At 47.6% G+C, this 24,384-nt stretch overlaps 1 protein-coding gene across 2 annotated transcripts in view; it reads right to left on the reverse strand.

The window, feature by feature from the left end:
* Positions 1–24,384, reverse strand: part of ITGA9 (integrin subunit alpha 9) — a 354,422-nt gene that overhangs the window by 250,320 nt on the left and 79,718 nt on the right. For both annotated transcript variants that reach the window (XM_068558926.1, XM_068558927.1), the window contains exon 15: positions 19,140–19,300. In XM_068558926.1, the coding sequence (XP_068415027.1) occupies positions 19,140–19,300 (161 nt within the window). The remainder of the gene's footprint in view (positions 1–19,139; positions 19,301–24,384) is intronic.

Genomic DNA, 24,384 nt, shown 5'->3' on the forward strand with positions numbered 1-24,384 from the left:
ATCATCATTTCATTCATCGAACCAAAACCACGGGCAACAGAGCTGTGGTCTTGTGAGACCCACAAGCACAGCTCAGATCTTGCATGTTCTCTCAACCTCTTAGACAACTCATGCTGTGATATGCTGTGTCCAGTTGACTGCCCTGCCCAGAGCTGACCCTTGGCTAGGGAGCAGCCGCTCTGGACACTCGGTACTGCTGTGCATCCCCTTCAGCCCTCAGCAAGTTCCTTTGATGAAAGGCTTCCCATCAGTCAGCCCTCCCAGGGTCCATCCACTGGGCTTGCTCTTCTGTTTTAAATTATCACATCTCTATGAATAGTTAATTTGTTTGACAAAGGTTCAGTAAATTCTTACCATCAAGCTGACAGATTATTTATAAATCAAGTCTGATGAAGTGATCACTGTCTACGGTGGTTCAACTTTTAAGTTAAGGAAAACACTTTTACTTTGTAGGTAATATAAAATAAAAAACTTAAAAAAAAATTATCACCCCCAAATTGACATTTCCTTCTCAGAAAAAGTAGGCCATGGTTCTGGACAGGAGAACCCCAGTTTCTTAGGAAATTGGAGAGTGATGGACCTACTACACAAGAGGCCCACTGCTGCTGCATACATTCTCAGCATCCAATGCAAACAGCTGAGCCCTTATTTGAATCACTGAACTAGGGCCTTCTGTTTCTATCCACCTCTCATCAGTGGGATTCTCATAACTTGATTCTCATCCAGCACTACTTCTGGGATATTTTTTCCTAATGTCTTCTCATCTCTCTACTCTCCACAGGTATTCCATTCCATTCTTAGTTCCCTCCTGCAATTAAAAAGAGAAAGGACGAAAAATAAGAATCTCTACTTTCAGAAACCGAAGGAAGCTCTCAAAGGTCAAAGTTTGCCTTGGTGAAAAGGTCAGATGTTCCCAGTGGTCCTCGCCCAGATCAATGACAGAGGTAGATCTTCTTCCTCTGGGAATCTCCCATGTTCCTTGATTGGACTATAATGAAATATCCCAAAGTGAGTCTGACAGATGATACCAAAGGGTGACAGAAAGGGGAAGGGAGCCACCTGCTAGACATTAGCAACCCAGATCTATCCAATTCCAAAAATACAAAGTCTCTATGTGGTTCCAAAGAAACCTGCAAAACAATCGGGTCCCCAAACTGCTCGTTGCAATTCACAGCAGCATCATTCTGCCACTCCTGACCCAAAGGGTCACACCCAGCAAGAGATCCAGTGTGTGAATCTTCTGTACACTCAATATGTAAGAACAGCAACAGCCAGAAGAGGCCACAGGACCCCAAGGCTGTCCAGCAAAAAGCTGCCAAGCACTTGAGAGGTGCATCCTGTTGGGTCTTTGCTGTACCCTTGAAGAGGTGGTGGCCAAGACTCTGGCGGATCAAGGCAGATGCTTCAGGACCTGCCAAATCACTGACCAACCCCACTTTGGGGGATCTGGTTCCTCACAACTGCATGATCCTCAGATAGTTGAAAACCTCTCACTGGCATGACTCAAAGATACACATTTTCCAAGCAGCTCTCAGTAGTACCAACATTTTGTCATTAGCATAAGGTGGAGGCCAAATCTAATCTGGCTTCATGTTCAGCAAGTACTTTGTCCCCTGGAGCCCACAATCTGTCACATCAAGCTTTCTCCCATGCATATAAACACCATGCTACAGGGCCTTTACTTGTGCTGTTTCCTCCCCCCAGAATGTCTTTGCTTCCCTTGATTCTACCACCCAACTCTTTATCAATCCATGAAACTCCAACCCATCTCCGGTGATCCAGCTCCTCTCTCAAACTTGCACCCTCCTGGCCTCCCAGCCTTGTGGCTATTTACAAAACTAACCACTTCCCCCTGAGTCTCTCAGCACCCCACACCTACGTGTATTATGGCACTTATTTATATCATAGTTGTGTGTTTGTATCATCTTCCCCACTAGATGTTGGCTTGTACTCACGATGTCTTATTCATCTCTGTACTCCAAGGCCTAGAACAATGCCTGCAATACAGAGTACCAGGATTTAACTCACATGAACTAGTTAAACCAGGGCCCGGGAAAGTGACTTGGCAACTATAATACATCAATGTGGAGTATCACCTGACTCATAGCATAATCAATGTTAGCTGCAAACTCTGCCAAAGCAATTGAGAGAATCACAGGATTTTCACTCAGGGAGCATCTGGTCCAAGCTCCCTCTTGGTGCTGGGGCCAGGGATCCTAAGACTCATGCTTGAATATGTCTGGTGATGAGAAAATCACTACCTCATAAGGCAATCAATTCCAAAGAACATGCTGGATCACTGTAAACCACAGGTGACTTGAAACGCATGAATCCCATCCGGTCTGGATCTCTCTCCTCTGTGACCAAACTTTGCTGAGGACCAGGGCTAATCCATCTCAAAATCCCCAGTGCTTATCTCACCAAAGTGGAGCTAAAGTAGGCAACTCAAAAAATTGTGCTGAAAATAGATTCCTAGTCTTGAGCTGAGCACTCTTTAAAAGAATGTATGGCATTATACCAATGTCAATTTCCTAATTTTGATTGTGTACTACAGATATATAAGATGTCATCATTGGGTAAAGGCTACATGAGTACTTTCTATACCACTTTTGCGACTTCTTATGAGTCAAACTATTTCAAAATAAAATATTATGAAAAACAGATTGTATATACATACGTATGTGTATATACATACATATATGCATGTATTTATATTATTTATTTTAATTTTTTAAAAATTTATTTATTTTTATTTTTGGCTGCATTGGGTCTTCGTTGCTGCACGCGGGCTTTCTCTAGTTGCGGCTAGTGGGGGCTGCTCTTCATTGTGCTGCGCGGGCTTCTCATTGCAGTGGCTTCTCGTTTCGGACCACGGGCTCTAGGCACACGGGCTTCAGTAGTTGTGGCGCGTGGGCTCAGTAGTTGTGGCGCGCGGGCTCAGTAGTTATGGCACATGGGCTTAGTTGCTCCGTGGCGTGTGGGATCTTCCCAGACCAGGGCTCGAATCTGTGTCCCCTGCACTGGCAGGTGGATTCTTAACCACTGAGCCACCAGGGAAGTCCCTAATTTATCTTTTATAATTATATATATATGTGTGTATAGAGAGAGACAGACAGACAGGCAGACATACAGAAAGAGAGAGAGAGATGGGAGCCGGGGTCACTGCCCTGCGGGTATGTGCCCATAATGGACCACTCTGGGCATGGACATATCGAGATTTTTTTGAGGCCCTTATCATCTATAAGAACCACTAAAAGATGTGACAGATGCCATTACCTCCATGGCCTTGTCCTCTCACCCACTCTTTTATACATCTCGAGACCAGAGCAGTCTGACCAGTTCATCTGCCAATCCCCTAACCCTACCCCACATCCACACCCCAGACACAGTATGATGCAGGTCCCCGCTCCTTTTAACCAACCCAGCCTTTAACCAGCAGCCCAGGTAACACTCCAGGCTCCCTAGGAAACCAGGAAGTAGGAAGTCAATAAAGGCACAAGAAGCACCAACCATGTGCTAAGCCCCCTCTGGGGTGCTCTGCACCAGTTCTCTCCCTTAATCTTCACTACAATCCCATGCTGAAACCATTCCACAGGATAGGAAAACTGAGGGACCCAGGAGGGAGGAAACGTGCCTCAGGTCACCAGGCCGGCAAGTGCAGAGACAGAAGTCAGACCCCAGCTGGGTCCGCACTCAGCGCTGGCTCACGGCAAGAGAACCGCTCACTGAGAGTCAGCAATGGCACCAGTCAGGTTTTCAGAAACCCAAGATCCAGCCTGCTTTGTGCCAACCCTTTAACTTCACAGATGCCCTGAATCCCAACACCCATTTCTACCCCTTTCTAGAGGTGGTGTTTTGGAATATTTGTTAATCCCATAGGCTTCTTTTAGCCCCTTTCTCCTCATTAAATCTAGGTGGGGATGGGTAGGGATGGGTGTGACTGGAGAGCCAGGCCCTGGAATTTTGTTTTGGGCTCCAAGGCCCTTCAGTGAAAGCACCAGGGCCCCAGGCCAGCAAGATGTTTGCATGGTCGACATTCAACAGATGCCTGTTGGAGTAAACAGGCAAGTGTATCCATCTTGGTGAAGCATCACAATTTTTAAAAAGATAACCACTTATTCAGTGGCTGCTTCCTTTTGTCATAAATCAGTAATAATTTAATGATGGGGTGGAGAAGTGAGGATCACATTTTCTCCCATTAAGACCAGCAATCAATCAAGCCTGCTAACAGTCCAGCTAAATTTAGCATGAGATAGGGGCTTTCAGAAAGCCCTCCACATTGTGGGCGGCCACTAAAAATATAACAAAACAATGAAGTCACCACAGGATGGAGGGAGGTCTATAAATGGTGGGGACCCTAGAGATTGGTACAAGGCCTGCCATACCTTTAAAGTGGTCTTATTGATGAAAAAAAACCTAGGGAAAAATCTCTAGATGTCAAATATCACTAAGTTCTTCTATCACTAAAACATGAAGCTAAAGAAGAGTATTTGTGTGAGTAGGGAAAAAAGGAATAGGAAAGTGTAAAGCCAAATTATTGAGAGAAAACTCACCTATGTTGTAGCAATATCTCCTAATCTTCAAGAGAAAAAAAAGTGTGGTCAAGTACATTTGGGAAACGCTGGAGATGCAAAAGGGGGAAAATGTATCCCCTTGTGTACCCTGGCTTAAAAAATTCTGGGAGGTCCTCCAATAAAGAAACATATCCAACGTTAAATACAGTATTTTCCGAAACTTATTTGAATATAGGCTTTTGTTTTGTTCTTGAACATAAAACCTGTTACCATCCTGTAAAAAATGCTTTGAGAAATGTTCTCATAAAGGATTAATATTCTTTAGGTTGTTGGTGTGATTTAAATAGGCACTTAGGTGTCATCAAAGACTGTTCCATAAAAATGATCAGTCTGTGTATTGCTGCTGACATGCAGGATGACAAAAAACACCAGGAACTGTCAGAAAACGTGTGAGAGGCCAAGCCAAGCCCAGTGTCCTGGGCACAGAAAGCAGGACTTTCAGATGGCTGTGGTGGACTTGTGACCAAAGCTGACATCGGGGGGGGCAACACAAGCAGCTGTCACATTGACCCAGCAAAGCCACAGATAGGAATTCGTCCTCCTGAACCTGACGGTCAGGTGCCGAAAGACGTTCACTGCAGCATGACAGCAACAGGGGAAATGAGCAAGAACTGAAAGATTCAATGGCAGGAGATGAGCAGGAAGAGTGCCAGCACATCCGGAATGGGGAAGTGGGATTCTCTACCCACAGACGTCCCGCCCTGAGGTAAGCCGTGTGGGCTGAGCACCACCTGTACCACAGTCCCCGGGAAGGGCTGGTTGAAAGTACACTGCTTCAGCCCAAGATTTGGTTACAACAACCCTAAATTCGGCAGGGGAGGCAGGGAGTTCTGGCTACCCTCTCTGAAGGCAAATGGAGAAGCTCTCACGTGACAGCTTTTCAAGCGATCAGGCCACATGGTCTGACAGGTATTCATCTACTTTTCATTACAATCAAAAAGAATATTTTTATTCACATCTGTTCCACAATATCTTGGACAACACAGAAATCAACTCAAAACGGATCACTGACTTCAACGTAAAAGCTAACATGGTAAACTTACAGTTGAGTATCTTGGGCATATGTTCACCTTGGACCTAGTCCAGCTTCTTCTAACATTCTGGGAACATTTATTGAACAATTAGTCAATGTCAGTTTCCCTGCTTGGTGATGACGATATGGTGAGAAACGAGACAGTCCCTGATGCCAAATCTTACAAGCTTTTAGGAGCTCTTTACGGCTTTGTCATTAATAAAATTATCCCAAACCTCTTTGAATCCATGTCTCTTTCCAACCAGGACTACCTTGGTTGTGACCTAAGTTTATGGACCCTTTTGGCTCATTAATTGATAGGTAAGGATACCCTGTGCTATAAGCGAACATGTTTCTTACCAAGTGGATGGGAAGAGGAACATCAAGCCCATGAAAGTACAGGATGAAAGAGGAACAAATGTCAGATTCAGGAGATCCGCACGGATAAATGTCATTGTGCAAACCAGACCAACATGCACTGCCTTTTGGAAGAATAATCAAGCCAGCTGCAGTGCCAGGTGAGAGGATTAGATCAGCCAATTTGAGGGCCTGGCTAACAGGAAGGAATTATCACATCCAATGGACCTCCTTGATACAGGCATCTTCCCTACACCGCTGTTGGGAAGGAGTAAAACTGGCTGGCTTGAATTTCTTCTCCTCTATTTTCCCTGACCCCTGGTTGGGGGATGGCTAAAAAGTCAGACACAGAGGAAGAAAGGAATAAAAACAAAGGATGGATATTCCACTGATGTAATAACAAACTGGAGACCCAAAGGAACTGAGGATGCTGAGCCCTGGAGGAACAGGAAGTGGGGGTTGCAGGGACAGACCGACAAATGCCTATGGCTGCTCAGGGCAGAACTAGGGGGAGGGGCTCTGGCTCAGCACACGGAAGGACTTTGGGGTGATCCATGCCTCCCAGCGCTGAGTGGGCTGCCAAGCACAGTGGAATCCTCCCACAACCAGGGTGGCCAGAGCCACAGGACACCTGAAGCAGCCCCCAGTGCCCTCTTCATGGCTCCCCGCTCTGAGAATAGGGGGCACCCCACCAGCAGAGCAACTGCAGAGGAGCTGAAGGAAGGCCAAAGCTGCCTTTCCCAGGCACTCCATACAGGTGGAGAGCAGAATTCACGGCTCACAGGAAATGCCTATCTCCTGACTGCAACCCAGGAAGCACTGAACCAGTAACAGTGCTCGCTGACTTCAGGAACCTTTTGTCCCCTCCAAAGCCTCTCGGGGTTAACAGGCCTGACAAGTGAGTCCCTGGAGGTTTGTGCTTGCGTCCGTGGGTGAGAAGCACGGACACAAGAAACGTGGGTCTCTGCAGCCCCTAGGATTTCTTCACCCACTCAATTAACCCCCCACCTCCAGGACAACCCCAGGAACCCCTAAGTGTCATCAGAAGCCAAGGAGAAGGTCTGATCAGCACGGGCTCACCAGCACTAACACCCCAGCCGAGAGCAATGATGCCATTGCTGGGTGGTGATCTCTGTGCCTCCCACAAGGCTTTCTGAAATGCTGGAAAGATTCTGCAGACCCTCCTCACCGTGCTATGGACATATGGGCCCCAGGAACTCTGGTTTAGGAAATGCAGAAGCAGGCTTCCCAGTCCAAGTATGAAAACATCCTTTATAATACTGTTTCTCAGAACCACAGGTAATAGACCGTGTCCTTTTACTACCAGTTGATGAAGGACATGCGTTCACGTACTCATATACTCAGGCCTCTGCAGCTATCCCAGCGTCCCCAAAGTGATCAGGTTTGACTCTAACCACTGCGCACACTTCCCTAATGAGCACATAAAATGTGGCTAAGATACATAGTGGATTTCAAAGACCGAGCACCAGAAAGAACGTAAATAACTCACTAATAATACCTACATTGATTACATGTGGATAATATTTTGGATATACTGGGTTCAGTGTTATTAAAATTAATCTTACTTGTTTTCACTTGTTCAACATAGCAACTAGAAAATGTACAATTCCACATGTGGCCTGCAGTCCCTTTCTATTGGACAGAGCTGCTCTAGAGTTTCCACTCTGGGACAACTCCCCTTTCTTGATAGAAGTAGAGGAGGCACCACTGCCTCAGGGCCTGGGCGCCCCTCCACCTAATCGGCTTCTTGCACCCAGGCCAGCAGGCATCCCAGAGAGCGACAGGGCTGACTTTCTACATAGGGCGACTGCTCTGTGTTGTTTTCTTAGAGATGACATAGCCTTGAACCATTTCCTGAAAAGGTCTGGGTCCCTCCCTCTCCCCCTCTGAGGCAGGTCCATTGATCTGGGAAGAGCATACATGCGGCTCCACAATCACCATATGCTGGGTCTTTGGTGATAAATAAAAAGCTAAATCACAAAGGACTAAAAAGAGGCAGGGAGAACACCTGCCTGGAAATTCCAACTCAGTCCATTTACAGAAGACTCTTACGTCTGTGTTTGCATATTTTCCATCGTTCGGAGCTTAGTACTTTATAAGCAAGGTCTCGTTTTAGCCTCACACCAACACTGTGGGGTAAACATCTGGGCCCTGCCTTCGCCCTGTATTACATTTACACCCAAGGACAGAGATTGTCCAGAAAGAATTCCTTGTTTGTTTATTTTTAAACAAACGACCCCAAAATGGTTATGGTGTGTGTGTGTGTGTGTGTGTGTGTGTGTGTGTTCATAAAGTCTCATCCACCAAATTCTTTCCAGGATCAGAAAAGTTTGATTCATTACATCAGAAAAAAAAAAAATCTCTCCTTTGAAGTTCAATCCATTAACTCTACTCAGCCCTTGAAATGGACAATAAGAAATGACACTAAGAACCTAATCACATAACATTGTAAATTAAGTATACCTCAATGTAGAAAAAGTCTTCAAGTTGGAAACAAAAAAAGAGCCTAATCAGTCATTTGACAAGCATGGGGGCTGGTCCCATGAGGTGTGGCCGGGGTGACTATGCCAAGTGTCATGCGCTCCCGGCCCCAAGCAGCCAGTAATTAACAGAGGAAGCTAAAAGCAAGTGTGAGAGCATTGTGGGCTGACGTGTGTCCTCCCAAAGTTCGTATGTTGAATCTCTGACCCCCATACCGCAGAATGGGACCAGGTTTGTAGAGAGGGTCATTAAGCTAACACGGGGTCTTTGGGGTGGGCCTAATCCAATAAGACTGGAGTCCTCATAAGAAGAGGAGATTAGGACACAGACAAGTACGGAGAGAAATCAGTGGGCGGACACCAGGAGAGGGTGGCCACCTACAAACAAGCCCAGGAGAGAGGCCTCAGGAGAAACCAACCCTGCTGACCTTGAAACCCACCTTGATCTCATACTTCCAGCCTCCAGAACTGTGAGAAGTAAACGTTGTTGTTCAAACCACCTACTCTGTGGTCCTTTGTTATGACGGTCTGAGAAGACTAAGACACCAAGAAGTCACACCAGTGGGGAAAAGGCCCACAGCTGACCTGGGGGACGGGGAGGGAGGAGGGCGGGCAGAGGAGGATCAGGTGGTGGGCAGCCATTCTGCAGAAGGAGCCTTACTAAGCTGGACCTGGAGAGGAGGGAAGGTCTGCACAGGTGGAGGTGGTGGGAGGGGGCCAACAAGAGCAAAAGCAAGAAGCCTGGAAGGCCTGGGGCTGCCTGACTTGCCAAGTCATGGCTTTCAGAACAGATGCCCCAATAGATCAAGACTTCCTTGGAGGCAGGGCAGGGTCCACCGTTCTCCATCTCCCCAGGGCTCAGCACGGTGTCTGGCACAGAGTGGGTGCTCCATAAATGCAGTGGCATACACAATTTCCCATCCAAACTGGAAGGCTTTGCAAGGGAAAGGGTAACTATTAATGACTGTGACTGGGACAACAGGTGTACCCCAGGACTGCCCCAGGCACACCTGGGCAGAGGTCACCATAGCAGTGACGCGTGCAGAAGTGAACTGAAAATAGTGACACATGGGGTGAGGGGCAAAGCTGAGCACTGAGACAGTGCCCCAAAGGCAGGGGTGAAACCATTCTCAAAGGCCAGCCTGGGTGTTTTCATCTTCGTTACCCTGCACCCAGGAAAGCCTGCACCCAACACATGCTGGGAGGCTGAATGCATGAACCAGACTTCAAGCTCCTAAAAAAGAGGATAAATGACATTTAGTTTTTTAAATAGTTGACGCCAAAGACAGACTGGGAAGACCAAAGAGCAGGAAAGAGAACCTCCATCACCCCAGGCCCCCTGCCTGCTCTAGGCTCACTGGCCCACACCTGAGCTTTCCTCTGGCCAGAGAGCACAGGCAATGTGGACGCATGTGTGCAGGAGCAGCTGTGAGTCAAGTTCTCCAACCAACATGGGAAACCAAGCACCCATTCACCCGGAGACAGGTCTCCCAGAGCCAGGGCTTTCTCTTCCTCAGATCGCCTTTTTAATAACAACTACAGTAACCATCACTTCTGGTGGGCCACGGTGCTAAGATGACATAATTTGCTCAAGGTCGGAGAACTATTTACTGCCAGATAGGATTCAAACTCAAGACTTTGCTGCTGACCAGTTGTGAGATCTTGAGTAAATTAAATGTTTTAAGACTCATATTCGTCAACTCTAAAATGGGGTTTTATTTTACTTATATCCATTACATATCATTATAATACATATAATTTTATGTATATAGGATTCATAATTATATTTTTTTGGGTTCTTATAAGAACTAAATGTGCACGTAAAACACTGAGCACATAGTAAATGTTTAATAAAAGATAGCTATTATCACTGTTGTTGTTATTGCCTATAGTATTTTACTTACACAGTCCTAATGCATTTAGAAAAAGAAGCAATTTTCTGTCACCCTCTTCACACAAAACTTCTGGGATGCATATGGATAGATCTGTCCTTGGACCCACCATTATTCCAATTCTAATGTCACGAGGCCAGGTCTGTCTTGTGAGAAAACCCCAAAAGCCACCTGCAGGCAGCTGCTTGGAAGGAATGGGTTTCTTTGGTGCAGAGGCTTCCCTGGCTATCTATGAGTAAGAGAACCCTTTCTGCCGTCCACACTCACTACAACCAGCAAATTCCCCGTCCTCAAAAACAGAGGTCACTCAGGAGGCTGGTGCCCCACTATAACCTGCCCGGGAAAATAATGCACATGACCAGCATTTGCTCATAAATGCAGAAAGAACCTATGCAGTCTCTAAGTTGGTTTCTCATTCTCTGTTTGCCCCAATGGATGGGGCAAAAAAATTCATAATTATTCTGCTTAATAAGAGCTTGTACTTCAAGAAGCTCCTAGCCTTTGGGGAAGAAAAAGATTTCTGACTTTTTTGTTTGGGTCATGCCCAAAACACTCCAATGAAGTTAAACAGAAATGCTGAAAAAATCGTGCTCAGTAAGCTGACTGCTGACAACACAGTCCTTCAAGCAACAGGCAGTGAGGCAACATGGAAGAAATCACAGCCCGCACCAGCCCTTCTACGAGGGGCATGCCCTCTGTTCACAAGCATCAGTGTGAGCCCCAGGGTTACACAAGGTCACAAGGAAGCCAGAGCATGATCATCAGAACCATGGTTCCACATCACCTGGAAAACTGCCAGACCATGGTCTTCATCCTTTGACTCTTTACCTGGAACTCTTGGTACCTACTTCTTCTAGCTCCTTGCTTCTCAAAGTGTGGTCCATGGACCAGCATCATTGGCATCACCGGTGAGCTCGTCAGAAATTCACTCCAGACCTGCTGCCTAAGATCTGCTTTTAACGAGGTCCCCGCGTAACTGGTGTACACATTAAGGTTGGAGGAGCCCTTGTAAACTGACTCAGCGGCTCTGACTTGCTCTGTTCCAGGTGGAGAAGGAGGATGTTGGCTGAGAGAGTTGTTCTCTTCCCACATTTAATTCTTGTTTTCTCCATACTTTCTATTTTCTTTTCACCATCTGCTTCTAATCATTTTTTTAAAAATTCCCCGAACACCTATGAAATGAGTCTTGATCCATTCTAACACAGAGGCAGCCAGGGAGAATAACAGATTTCCGGGTTAAGGAGAAGGGAAAAGGGGCCCAGTGCTCATCAGATCCCTACTAGGAAGTTGGTATTCTTCCCATTGTCATCTGAGGAAGCTCAGAGACCCAGGTGAAGCACTTGCCTGAGACCCCGTGGCTGACCACAGATCAGATCAGCCCAGCCCAGCCCTCACCACCCAAGCGGGAAGTGTATACTTCACGTGGGTCACAAATATGAGTTGAAAAGGAATCTCTCCACCCAGTACTAGCAAGAGCATCGGGGTGGGGGGGGCTTTACATTCTAAAAGGCAATTCTGTGATATGTGTCAAACCTTAAAATGTCCTCCCTCCTGACCCAGCAATTGTATCTCCATCTTCTATACTGCCACCTTTTACATAGTTTCAAGCCACAGAGAAGAAAATAGAAAACATCAGATGCAAGTTTGTAACACTCCTGAAATGATCAACTCAGGGTAAACCATCCAACTTTCTCAATTCTAATACCGCTCCACTCCCCCCACTGTTATGGCCTATGGAAACATGTATGTGCATGCAGATATGTGTGTGCAAGTGTGTGTGCGTGTGTGTGAATGCTCCAAAAGAACCCTGGAGAGAGAGACCATGTTCTATGGCATTCTTGAAACTCAGGTTTTAATCAATGTAAGTGCAAAATGAAACAGTCAGTTTGACTTCACCCCAGTTATTTGTTTCCACTTGGCTTGTGACATTTGATTTGTGTGACCAATGTCCTATGAAGACTCTGTGTTCTATTGTAGCAGAAATCTGCCCTGTTCAATATGGTAGCCACTAGCCACATGCGGTTGTTTACATTTAAACTTTAATTAAAATTAAAGTAAAAATTCCTCAGTGGCACTCATTACATTTCAAGTTCTCAATAGTCATATGTGGTTAGTGGCCACCATATTGGACAATGCAGATATGGCACATGTCCAACATCACAGAACATTCTACTGGAGAGCAAAGCTCTACACTGTTAGGGTTTGTAGTGTCCAGATGAAACTGACATTTCCCAACCTCCCTTAAAATATGGATGGTCAATGAGTTGTTAGTAGAAGTCATTGGAGACTCTTTAAAAGGGCCTCAGATCAGATGGCAAGAGCATTTCGCCCTTCCCCCTTCTTCCTGCATGGAAAGAAGACACAGTGGTTGGAACTCAGCAGCCATCTTGGGACCAAGAGGAAAGGTACTCCTGGTGCTGGGTACCCACGGTCCCCTTTCCTTCCCTTCTCTCTCTCTCTCTCACTACCTTGGTGATCTCATCAAATCTCATGGCTTTAAACGCTATCTTCTCATGACTCCCAAATGTATACTTATAACCCAGACCACTACTCAAACTGCAGACTCATATATACACATCTCCACTTCACCATCTAATAGGCCCCTCAAACTCAGTGTGTCTAAAACTGAACTCCAGATCTTCCTCTTAAAGCCTGGTCTACCTGCAAACTTTTTGTTGAGCTTTAATAAAAGTATTCAGTCATATAACCACCAGCGCAATCTTGCTAGAATATTTTCATCACCCCCCAAAACTTCCCTCATGACTCTTTGCAGCCAATCATGGACGCCACCACCCAACCCCACCCCTGGCCTCTGGAAACCTCTGATCTGCTTTCTGTCTTTTGAGCTGGTCTTTTCCATAGAATCATAGTAGCAGCCTTTTGAGTCTGGCTTTCTTCACTTAGCATAATGCTTTAGAGATTCGCCCACGTTATTGTGCATATCTGCAGTTCATTCTTTGTTATTGCTGAGTAGTATTCCATTGCACAACCTTTCCAAAATCTGCTTACCTATTCTGCTATTGGGCATTTTAAAAGGAAAAAGGAAGCTGCACAGCAGTGAGCCACAGCATGCTGCTGTTTGTGTAAAACACAGCTTTGTGTATTCATCGACAAGCTCTTGGAAGACACACAAGAAACTGGAACCACAAATGCCTTTGGGAGAGAAATGGGGTGCTGAGAGATGTTCTTTCTTTCTATAACTTTTAGTACAGTTTTAAAAAAATATTTAACTATGTGCATATATTACCAATTTTTAAAAAATGTTTTAAGATGACCTCCTACATCTAAGGTCTGTATCCCCTTTTGTATCCAAACCTTACAACTTTTTTTTTTGGCTATTTATTTGATTTATCAGGATGATTAAGAGATTTTATCAAGAGATTTAGCATTTTACTTTCGAGATAAAGAAGAAAACTTTGCTGTTTTCCTTTCTTCTCTTCCTCACACAGAGGTCTTCTTTACTCCAACTTAATCTTCCTTCCTTAACTGTTTCTTAAACAAGAAAATAAAAGCCTCCAGCACCTCTGAAAATTGGCATTCGATGGATCCAAACACTTTGCAAACTCACAGTCTATCATGTGACTGAAGCTGGCCCTAAGGCATTTTTTCGGATGTGAAAATGGAAAAAAAACCTACAACATCTGGGCAGAGCCCACGGCGTAACCTCCGAGACCGCCCGGTGGCCAGTGTGCTGCCCTCCCTTTGCCAGGCCAGGCCCTGCAGTAGCTTAAGGTTCCAATTCCCTTGAAGAATCCTCCAGCAACATAAGAGAACAGCCTCCTGAACATCTGCAGCTACTCAGAGAAGCCAACGGTGCTTTTATATACCCTCGTCTAGTGTGGAGTGGGTTTTTTTTTTTTTTCCTTTTTACATTAATCCTGTTGTTGGCTCCCTTGACAATGTCTGACACGTGATTTCGCTCACCAGAGGTTTTCCAGAGGCCTCTGCAGGGGATCATGGATCCTCACAGTTGGGAGTGAGGCAGCTGACCCCGTGCTCAGCCTCGCCTGGGCTTCTGCACTGTCCCTGTATAGGCTCAAAGCTGTCGCCCGCTTTCCCCACTCCTGAAGAGGCTCTCGCTTGGCCGTCAGACATAAGCACCTGACCTCACAAAGGGCTGGCTCTCTCAAGGGGCTGTGCAGGACTTGAAGAGGGAGCACAGTTACCATCCAGGTAAATACAGAGACCAGAAAACGATGGAGTGATGAGGGAACACGGCCATGCATCCAAAACCCTCCGCTCCATGACCTCCCAGCCGGAGGTCCAAGAGTGGTTAGAGGTCCCTGATCAGACGCTCCTGGTGACCCCACACTCCAGCCGACCCAATGAGTCACTTCACCGCAGTTGGGTCTTGCAAGCATTTGTTTCATGCCTATCATTCTGAAAGCGGGAGTCAGGCAGCATGGAACAAGCTCTGAGCAGGCAGGAAGCTGATGGCAGCCTCCCCAGGGCCAAGGACATCGGCTGGCTGAGGATGTTTAAGACCTGGTGACTGACTGAGCCTTGAAACACAGATAACCCTTCAGCAGGCAAGAGGGGGAAGGCACAGCCAATCAAAGCAGAATGTGTCCAGGCCCTAGGGCTTTCCAGACGGGGTTCATGGCATGGATTCCCACGGCACGTGGGCAGGGTTCTATAAAAGGACCCATACAGTTGGACAGTTACTCCGCAGTCGATACCCATTTAGTCCTTCTGATTGCATCAGAGAAAAAGTTCAGTGTGGTGCCAGCATGTCTTTAATACTTCCCCAGCACTCTGTAACTTCCCCTTCTAACACACAGGAAGAGCGGGCTGCTTCTTCAGGGACTTCAGCAAAAAATGAAGCCCAGTTAGAATTCAACAACACTGTTGTGTCTTCAGTGTATTTTTGTTTACAGTTACTTTCTCTTTTGGCAGGCAATAATTGGTGTTCCACTTACACGAGTGTACAAAGTTTCTGCTTTAAATTATTTTCAGGCAAAAGGACGATTGAAAGAAAAAAATAGGAAATAAAATACCGCAGATGGTGCACGTTTGAGACCAAAAAATGCAAAAACCATGCAGGTGGTACGTGGTTGCACAAGGATATGACAAAACCTGGGCCTCTGGTAACTCAAGTGCCAGAGGTGCTGGGTGAGCACAAGAATTAAGACTGGGAAGCACGAGGGACACGTTCCAGGAGTAAAGGGGTCAGTCCACCTTGACAAGAGCCCAGGGCACATGCGATGTGATGCAGAAATGCGGCTGGACAGGTAAACTGAGGCCAAGTTGTGGAGAGCCCTGAGGCTGAGGGGAGGTGTGTGGGCTTTCACCTGTGACCGTGGGGACCCACAGAGGTTTCTAGGCCGCTTCACTAGTAGAAGGGGGCCCATCCCCCAAACTGGGGCTTGTGTACTCTGAGGGAGAGAGGCCAAGGAAGCAGCGAAAACTGCCTCAGCTCTGCTGACCAAGTGAGGCCTTGAGAGTGGACCCACACCCCCAGGAGGATGCAGTGTATCACAAAATTAGGTACACCTCGGAGGCCCCACCAGGGCTGTGAAAGGAACAAGATGGGACAACGCAGCCAGCCTGGAAGGCAGGCGTCAGCCAGAGCAGTCTTCTATGATAAGAGATACTTACCACCATATATGGAATGAAAACTTCGGGGAAAAAGGAAGAAGGCAAAAAAAGATTGGAATGGGCTTAAAGAAAAAAAGGAAAAAAATACCTAAAGATAGCCTAAACAAAACACACCCAGCACCTAGCGCCTGCCTCCCTGCCTGCGTGCCATATGGCGTGTGATAAGCGAGAACGCTTTTCTCTCTCTTCCTTCACTGTCTATAACGCCCAGCGCCAGCCCCATCGAGAAGGCTGCGCTGTGCTCTCACGCCCTGCCGCCCTGATGAGCAGCTCCCAGCCCCCGGCCCCACTCCAGGAGGTGGCCAGGCTGCCACTCCATGCCCACAGCATTGCTGTCTGCCTCGGCCACACAAGGGCCACTGCCTTCACAGCTGTTTTCCCACAACTGGAGAAACCACAGGCCAGGCCAGCTGGGCCACATCGCGAACAGCCAGCCGGCCCATTAGCATTCACCTTCACTGGCTCCCTCTGCCAGTCCCCAGGGTCCTCTGCTATGACACAGACAATGCCTGGTAGAAAAAAACTTCCCACACGACTATAAATTATCATCCACCTTGAGCGTCTCCTGAACCATAAAGGCATCAGAGGCTTGTGACTTCCTGATGGATCCCACCACCCCGGTCTCCTTGCATGAGAAAATGGCCAAGCAATAACTATATCCAAATTTTTCTAGGTCCAAGAAGCCCTGCTGAAGCCCTGCTCTCTTGCTCCTCCCTAAAATGACCCAAATAATCCCATAACGGTGTGTGCTTGCTCTCTGCTTCTGAGCCCTGCCTTCATCCTCCAAATTCTTCTGACCCCTATCCAATGTCTCTCCTTGTCAGCAGTGTTTTGATTGATGGGAGAAGTGCCGCTTGTGGGATGGAAGGATATCGGTCAGGGTGACCCTTCCAACTGGATGCCCAGCTAAATGTGAATTTCAGATAAACGACAAATAAATTTTTTAAAAATTCTTTTAGGATAAGTAAATGCACTATTTAGGACATACTTATACTAAAAAAGAAATTGATTTGTTGTTTACCTGAAAATTCAGCTTTAACTGGAAATCTAATATTTTTATTTGCTAAGTCTGGCAACCCTAGATATTAGGACATTGCAGGACCAACAGCCTGGGGCAGCTCTGCTCTTCCCCAGTTAATCCTCAGAAGCCACCACAGAAACAGCCCTGCCTCCGGCCTGCACCTCATTATCGCTGTTTTCTGAGTGTATTTTGCAAAGCCCTGCAGGCTCTGTGTGGCCCTATTTCACAGCCAAGACCCCTGGTAGCTACATGGGAAGGGGTAACCTCTCAGTCAAAGCAAGAAGTTGCAAGAGCCCAGAAAGAAAGTATTTGTGGAAGAGACCAGCATAAAGAAACCCAAGGGAAGGGCTTTCCCGGTGGCACAGTGGTTAAGAATCCGCCTGCCAATGCAGGGGACATGGGTTCAAGCCCTGGTCCGGGAAGATCCCACATGCCGCGGAGCAACTAAGCCCGTGCGCCACAACTACTGAGTCTGCACTCTAGAGCTCAAGAGCCACAACTACTGGGCCCTCATGCTACAACTACTGAAGTCCGTGCTCCTAGAGCCCGTGCTCTGCAACAAGAGAAGCCGCCACAATGAGAAGCCCACGCACTGCAACGAAGAGTAGCCCCCGCTCGCCGCAACCAGAGAAAGCCCGCGTGCAGCAACAAAGACACAACACAGCCAAAATTAAAATAAATTAATTTTTTAAAAAAAGAGAAAAGAAACCCAAGGGAAGACACTCCACCTCCAGGAAGTGTGGAGACGCCAAGTGCAGGCACTTGAAGGCCTGGCAGTGTTTGACATGACGGCCTCATACCCCCAAGGGTGCTCACGAGCCAACATCATCTAAGACCCAGAGAGGTGGGTGGCTTGTTGGCTTAACAGGAGCACGAATTGCTTTATAAATGGCTTTCACTGCCGAGGCCTGAGGGCAGCTGGTCTGGGCAGGCCCCTGCATGCATCCTGGCAGGAGACAGAGCCCAGCCCCACTGAAAAGCATCGCAGGGGAACGGACTCAGGCTCTGGGCCAAAGTGCCATGGATGTGTGGGGCATTTCTCTATCTACAACCCAGAAGCATGCAGAAACAGCTGTTATTCTCCTGCTCTGGCACTAACAACACAATAATAGAAGGACACTTCATCTCCAATCCGCAGTCTATTTTTGCTCTCATCCAAAAAGCCACTGGTTATTAATAATGGTTGAACTACATGTAATCATTTTTGTAAGTCAAGAATGTTAGAATATTGGCAATTACGTATGGTCCAACCGAATAATAATGCTGAGTGCCTGCTGTGTGGCAGACTCCGTGCAAGGTCCTTTAAGTATATCCATCATGTAATGTTTAATTCTACAACCACCTTTTAAGGTAACTATTTTAGAGATGCAGAAACTAAGACACAGAGAAGTCAAAATTCTCATCCAACTGGACACAAACCGGGTCTGTGTGACTCCAAAACCCACATTCATCTTACCCATCATGTGGCTTGGGTCATGGGGGTCCTTCCACCTCCTTTGCTGTCTCTGCCTGGGGGTAGTGGCTGGCTGTTCCTGCAGCAGTGGGCACCAGACTCCCAACTTGACAGGACCTGCCTACACAGGGGCCTCTCTGTAACTAACTGAAGCCTGGCCTCCTGAATTAGCAGCAAAGTGTATTTAACAAATAATTTCAGTAGAAGAAAAACATTTTGAAAGTTTATTTAATTGAGGGGGAAAGGGACCATAAAATGCACTCCTAAAATAAACAGGAAGTAATCAAGAGAGAACAATGAAACCAGTCGTAAAACACCTTAACCTTGACTATGAGCTAATATGTAGTGAATCACCGAGAAATGAAGGTATCAGGCACAGTGTGATCCAGCACCACTGCTGACTCAGAGGCATGTGCTTCTGTGTCTCTCCTCTGAGAAGACTACTGAGCCTCACAGAGGGGAGAGGACAAAAAACATCCCAAAAGAACAAGGCAAGGCCAGAGAGCACTGCTGGTCTCCTGGCCCACCATCACCCCCCTCAGAGGCTAAGACCAGCACAGTAAGATCAATAAAGAGCTGCCCAACTCCAACTTTAAAAGAAGAAACGAATGTTCTCCTCCTTGTAAAATAAAATTTTGAAAGTCAGAGCATACGTAATGCACAATAAAAGTTTCCACCAGTTCCAAATGAACATCTGTAGAGATCAAAGTTTGAGGATAAAAAGAACTGACCTTCACATGGGCCACGTAATGATGACACGTCACCTCCAAATGGACCAGCTGCAGCTTCTCTGAGACCTGACCCACGGACTCTCCCAGCAACAAAAAGTAGACCCTGGGCAACTGGCTCTTTTCTTTTTTGGCCATATCAGCCGTCAGAACGTAATTCAGGCCTGCCAATGAATAAGGTCAAAACATCAGCGAGGATAGACACAGTGACAAGGCCCCCTCCAGACCCCCTCAGAGGATCACAAGCACCCTTCAGACAATACCTAGCCCCCTGCTGCACAGAGGACTGATGGCAGGCAGCCCCGATCAACACCATCTCAGAGAGAAACATACAGCCAGGCACCCCCAGAATCCAGAGACACCAGGACAGCCCTGTCTTCCTGGGGATGCTCTGGGCATCACACTTCACAGCTCCCCACAATTTAAACCTCACGAGTTATCATCTGAGCCACCAATATACACATCAATGGTTAGCTGTACCCAACACAATTAGTGTCCTGAAAGGCAGGACAATTACAAGGAACATTACAAGAAGCTGCTGAAACCACCAAGGCTGCGTGGAATACTGACTCCCATAAAGAAACAGGACATATGCCCCACACGAGGGAGGAATCACCCCATAATTCTGACTGGTTGCACAGCTGGTGCGTCGGGCTCTATAACTGCTACATCTACTGGACCGTAGCCATCCGTGGTCCACTGAGCTGGGCACTGTGCAGGCATGGGAGACACATCAAAGAACAACGAGGGCAAACCCCTGCCCTCATGGAGATTTCACTCAGGGAAACACAGGGGCGGCTAAAGCTGACTTCATTCCCAGGCCGCCATACAGTGACCAGTTTTATGGTGCCTATCGGTTCAACAAAACCATGACCACTGTGGGGTCTGTACTGGGGTGCATCCCCAAAAAGGAAACCTCATCACCTTGTGCCTCAAGGTGTAATGCCAGATGGCAAAAACTACTGTGACACAATGTGGGACTTTAAAAAATGGTCACAATAGAGAACACACATTGGATAAACAAACCCAAAGGGTTTTGCCTCCATTATTTCAGAGTCTGTCAGTAAGTATGGGACAATGTGTTTTATTAGGTAAATATGGCTTTGGTATTAACAGACCCATTTCATTGCTTTTCTGTCCCACAGAACCCTGTTTCAGAGGTCAGCCCCTCCATAACACTTTTTTACGTAACACTATCTCTTAGTTGCTTTGTGGATTCAGGGGAATGTGGTATTTTTAAAGTGAGAGAAAAGGAGCTTCTGTCCCTAAAATGACCAGGTGAGACTGCTGAGCAGTGGGAAAGCGGATGACCCAGCCCCTGCCCTGGCTCCACACACCAGCCTCCTAGAAGCTGGGCTCTTGCACCAAAAAAAAAATCAGCCTAATGCCCCCTGGCATTTAAGTATGTGAAGCTGGGGCCATGGGGATGGCTCTGGCTTTTAATAACATCAAAGGGATCAGCCACTAGGGGAGGTACGAAGGAGGAAAGTGACCTGGATTGGCATTCTGTAGCTGCCACAGGGTATATTTTTGATGCATTTAATGGTTTTCCTGGGCCTCTGCCATCTCAGGGACCTTGCCAGGCCAAGCTGGCAGATTCCTGGTCAGCAAGGGCAGGTTTGCCCCAGCTTGTTTATTTCAGCAAACAGCTGATTTCCAAGGCAAGGCTAGATCACCAGGAGGTACCTGCAACCTGGATGATCCCAGGAGATATTTTTGGGAAGAGAAGAAACCACACGGGAAAGTACTTCGACAGAGAAAACACGGGAACCTGTACAAGATTTACATACCTGCTCTGATGGCGACAGTGCAGGACATGGGGTAGTCTCGTACAATGTCAAACCTTTTGGGCGAGCCTAGGGACCATCTAGATCAAGACCCTCATTTTTCAGATGAGGAACTGATGGCGCAAGAGGGAACAAGACTTGCTGCAGGCCAGAGAGCGGAATCTGGAACTCTGCTCATCTCCAGTGTTGGGCTATTCCTACCATACTGGTTCTTGGTGCATTTTTTATATTATCAGACAAAAAACTCACATTCTTGGAATGCACAGACAGCAGAATCAAATGAGTATAGAGATCTGGAGCTGAAATTTGGCTAATTTACTTACTCCTAATCACAATTTCCCTAAGCAACAGCCAAACAATAAGAAAGAATATGTACAACATAAATGAAGTGAGTTTCCAAGTTCCATTTAGCAGGATCAGGACTGGAGATGGGTGTTGCTGGAAGATGAGCCAGAACACCTTGGTACGGTAACCAATGTGGTGGCAGCGGCTGCTGAGTGGGGTCCCCGCTACAGCCCCCCCACCTGGCCGTCCTCCCAGGTGAGAGAGCTACGGCCGCCCTCCCCTGGGTGGGCATGAAGGGTGACCAAGGAGAGAACAGAGGGTTTGAACCATCTCGTCAGCAATGAATGGCTGAGCCCAGAGAAAGCCTGGGTGGAAATGAACACAGGAAGACAGAGCAGATAGCATCAGGGCCCCACCCACATCCTCTTGGCTTTTACCATTTCCCTGCTATCCAGCCCAACTCCCATCTGCCGGCAACTGCATTCCCTTTCCCAAGGGCTTTGGTGGGCATGGCACCCACCCATGGGCATGGCAGGCCAGGAGCGCCAAGGACTAAAGCCCCTGGGGCAGCCCTCAGGAAAGCATGACCCCAGCTCCCTGGTCCTTTGGGTGGGGTAACCATGAGGTGTGTTCCACACTGGCTCCCAGACTTCCCCAGCAGGATTCTGCTCCCGCCACCCTGTTACAGTGGTAACTTGTTTAATAGCACACCTTCTATCCAGCTGCTGTGATGGTTTCTAGTCAACTTGACTAAGCCACGGTATCCAGATATTTGGTCAAACACCCATCAGGATGCTACGATGAAGGTATTTTTTAGATGGGATTGACATTTAAATCAGCAGACTTTGAATAAAGCAGATTACCCTCCAGAATGCAGGTGGGCCTCGCCCCATCAGTTGAGGGCCTTAAAACAAAAAGACCAAGGTTCCCCCAAAAGAGAAGGAGTGCTGCTTCCAGACTGCCTCTGAGCTATAATATCCATATACACACACCCGCTTGGTTCTGTTTCTCTGGTGAACCCTGACTAATATAGCTGCCTTCCCTTCCTATCTCATGGTCCTGCTTTCCTACTGGTGTTTCCTGGGATCCCCTCCTGAATCAACAATGTGCACTCAAATCCTTGACACAGCCTCTACTTCTGCAAGAATCTGCATTAAAATGGGGCAAGTCCAGAAAACAGAATGAATTTGACCCTCCATATGTGCCAAGAACTGTGCAGATACTTTACAAACAAACATCAAGCTTAGTTCTCCAAAACCCCATCTCACTGCAGAATTGTTGGCCCAACAGATTCTTCTTGCAACTCAAGGGAGGGGAGAAACAGCTGAGTTACTAATGCCAAGCTGAGGACCACAACTGCTGCTCTGCTATGGGCAGAGGGTACACATGCCAACACGCTCACCTACCAGATATTTCTAAAACAAGAAAGCGTACAATCAGACAGACCAAATTACCCAATTCACCAAGTGCAATCATTTTGGAAACGTTTCCCCTTTTGAACTGCCTACTCAGTGCTTCTCCTTGATTTAAAATTTATTTTGGCATTTTAAATTACACAAAAAGAAGTCAGCACCTTAGCAAAATCTCTCTTCTAGAACAAAACCAGAGACCCAAGATGGGAAACCCAGCCTGAGTGAGGAGGTAGCTGCCGGAGTGGCAAGAAGTGTGGACCACCCTAAATCCCTGAGCTTGCTGCTAACAGTTTTGATCAGCCCCCACCCCAAGTGTGTCTAAAAGGGAGCCCCGCCTAAGAAGCAGAGGAGATGCCAGAGAAGCAGCCTGACAGCCCCTTGGCTCGGCGGCCCACCCCGTGGGAGCATGGGAGCAACAGGCTGGTGGAGTTGCTAGCGGCCGCCCCCAGCCCAGTCAGCCGGGGCCGGGGAGGTGCTGGTTCTGATTAGGGCCTGCTCCAACAGCGCACTTCACATCCTCAGCTCTCCTTCTGGCAGCTTGTGTCCCTGCCATGTTGAATGATGTCATCTTGATGGAAAAGCTGATCAGCCCAGAGTCATGCTTCCAGCCTCCTCCTTTCCCTGCCCCCCAGCTGGTTCCCCAGGGCCCCCCACACCGGCCCGGGCCAGCATCGAGCCAGCTGTCTTGCATCAGCACGGCTCTGGTCGCTCCCAGAGAGTTTTGATTCATTCCCATTCTCCATCAGAACATGATTTCAGCTGTGAAATTCTACTAATAAGTCCTCCTTCGACCTACTCTGAGCTTCCCTTGGAGTTTTCCAGGAGAGGGGAAAAAAGGCTATTTCCACTTACCTAACTTTTCTCGCCCTCCCCCAAAGGAATCAGGTGGTAATTAGAATAGGTTCCCCCCCTCCTCATAGAACATGGATTTGCCTCATTATCCCATCTCCATGCTTCTCGAGAGACCAGAAGGAGCTCAGGGAATGTTCTCTGTGTGCAAATGCTCTCTGGAGTAGAAACGCACCCCTAGGACCAGAGGAAGGGTCTGGGGAAAGCCTGCTGGTGTCAGACTTATTTCTGCCACTGGCTTGCATGACCTTGGTGCCATTTCTCAGGACCTGGGCTCTACTGCTTGTCCAGGGGTAGGCAGGCCCCCTGCTCACTCACAGCTTCGCCAGGCTATACGAGAGCCACGGCAACATGAGGGAGCTGGGTCACAGCACAGAACACAACCACTTAGGGCGCAGCCCTGCCTGGTTTCTATTTAGTGCTCCGGGGAGAGTCCAGAATCGCCAGCTTGAGTCTCAGCCTCCAACGACTGACCAGTGCATTTAGGTTTCAGCCGGACCGGCAAGTAGGTACAGGCCCAGCCCGCGGGTAAGGGGCAGAGGCCTCTCAGGCGTGGCTTTCACCTGCCTTGCTTATGGCAGCCAGGAGGCTCCCAGGAGCCACACGCTGCTCCCCAGGCCAAGAATGAAGATTAATAAGACTTGAGATGAGCCGAACTCTTGTTTTAAATGGCTTGATGAAATCCGTTATAAATGTGTTCTGGGGGCTGAGTTGGGCACGGTGTCTGCACACCAGGACGGAGCACAGGGCTGGCCACACACGCTCCATGGGGGCAAGGACCTTGCCTGGCCTGTTCCATGCTCTGTGCCCAACACTGGGCACAGAGTCTGGCACCTTTCAGAACCTAATAACTATCTGTTGATTGAATGAGCCAACAGGAGTTTCAGTGACTCCCTGTGACGGATTTAAGAAGCT

This window comes from Eschrichtius robustus, chromosome 12 (genome assembly GCF_028021215.1).
Source record: "Eschrichtius robustus isolate mEscRob2 chromosome 12, mEscRob2.pri, whole genome shotgun sequence".
NCBI lineage: Eukaryota > Metazoa > Chordata > Mammalia > Artiodactyla > Eschrichtiidae > Eschrichtius > Eschrichtius robustus.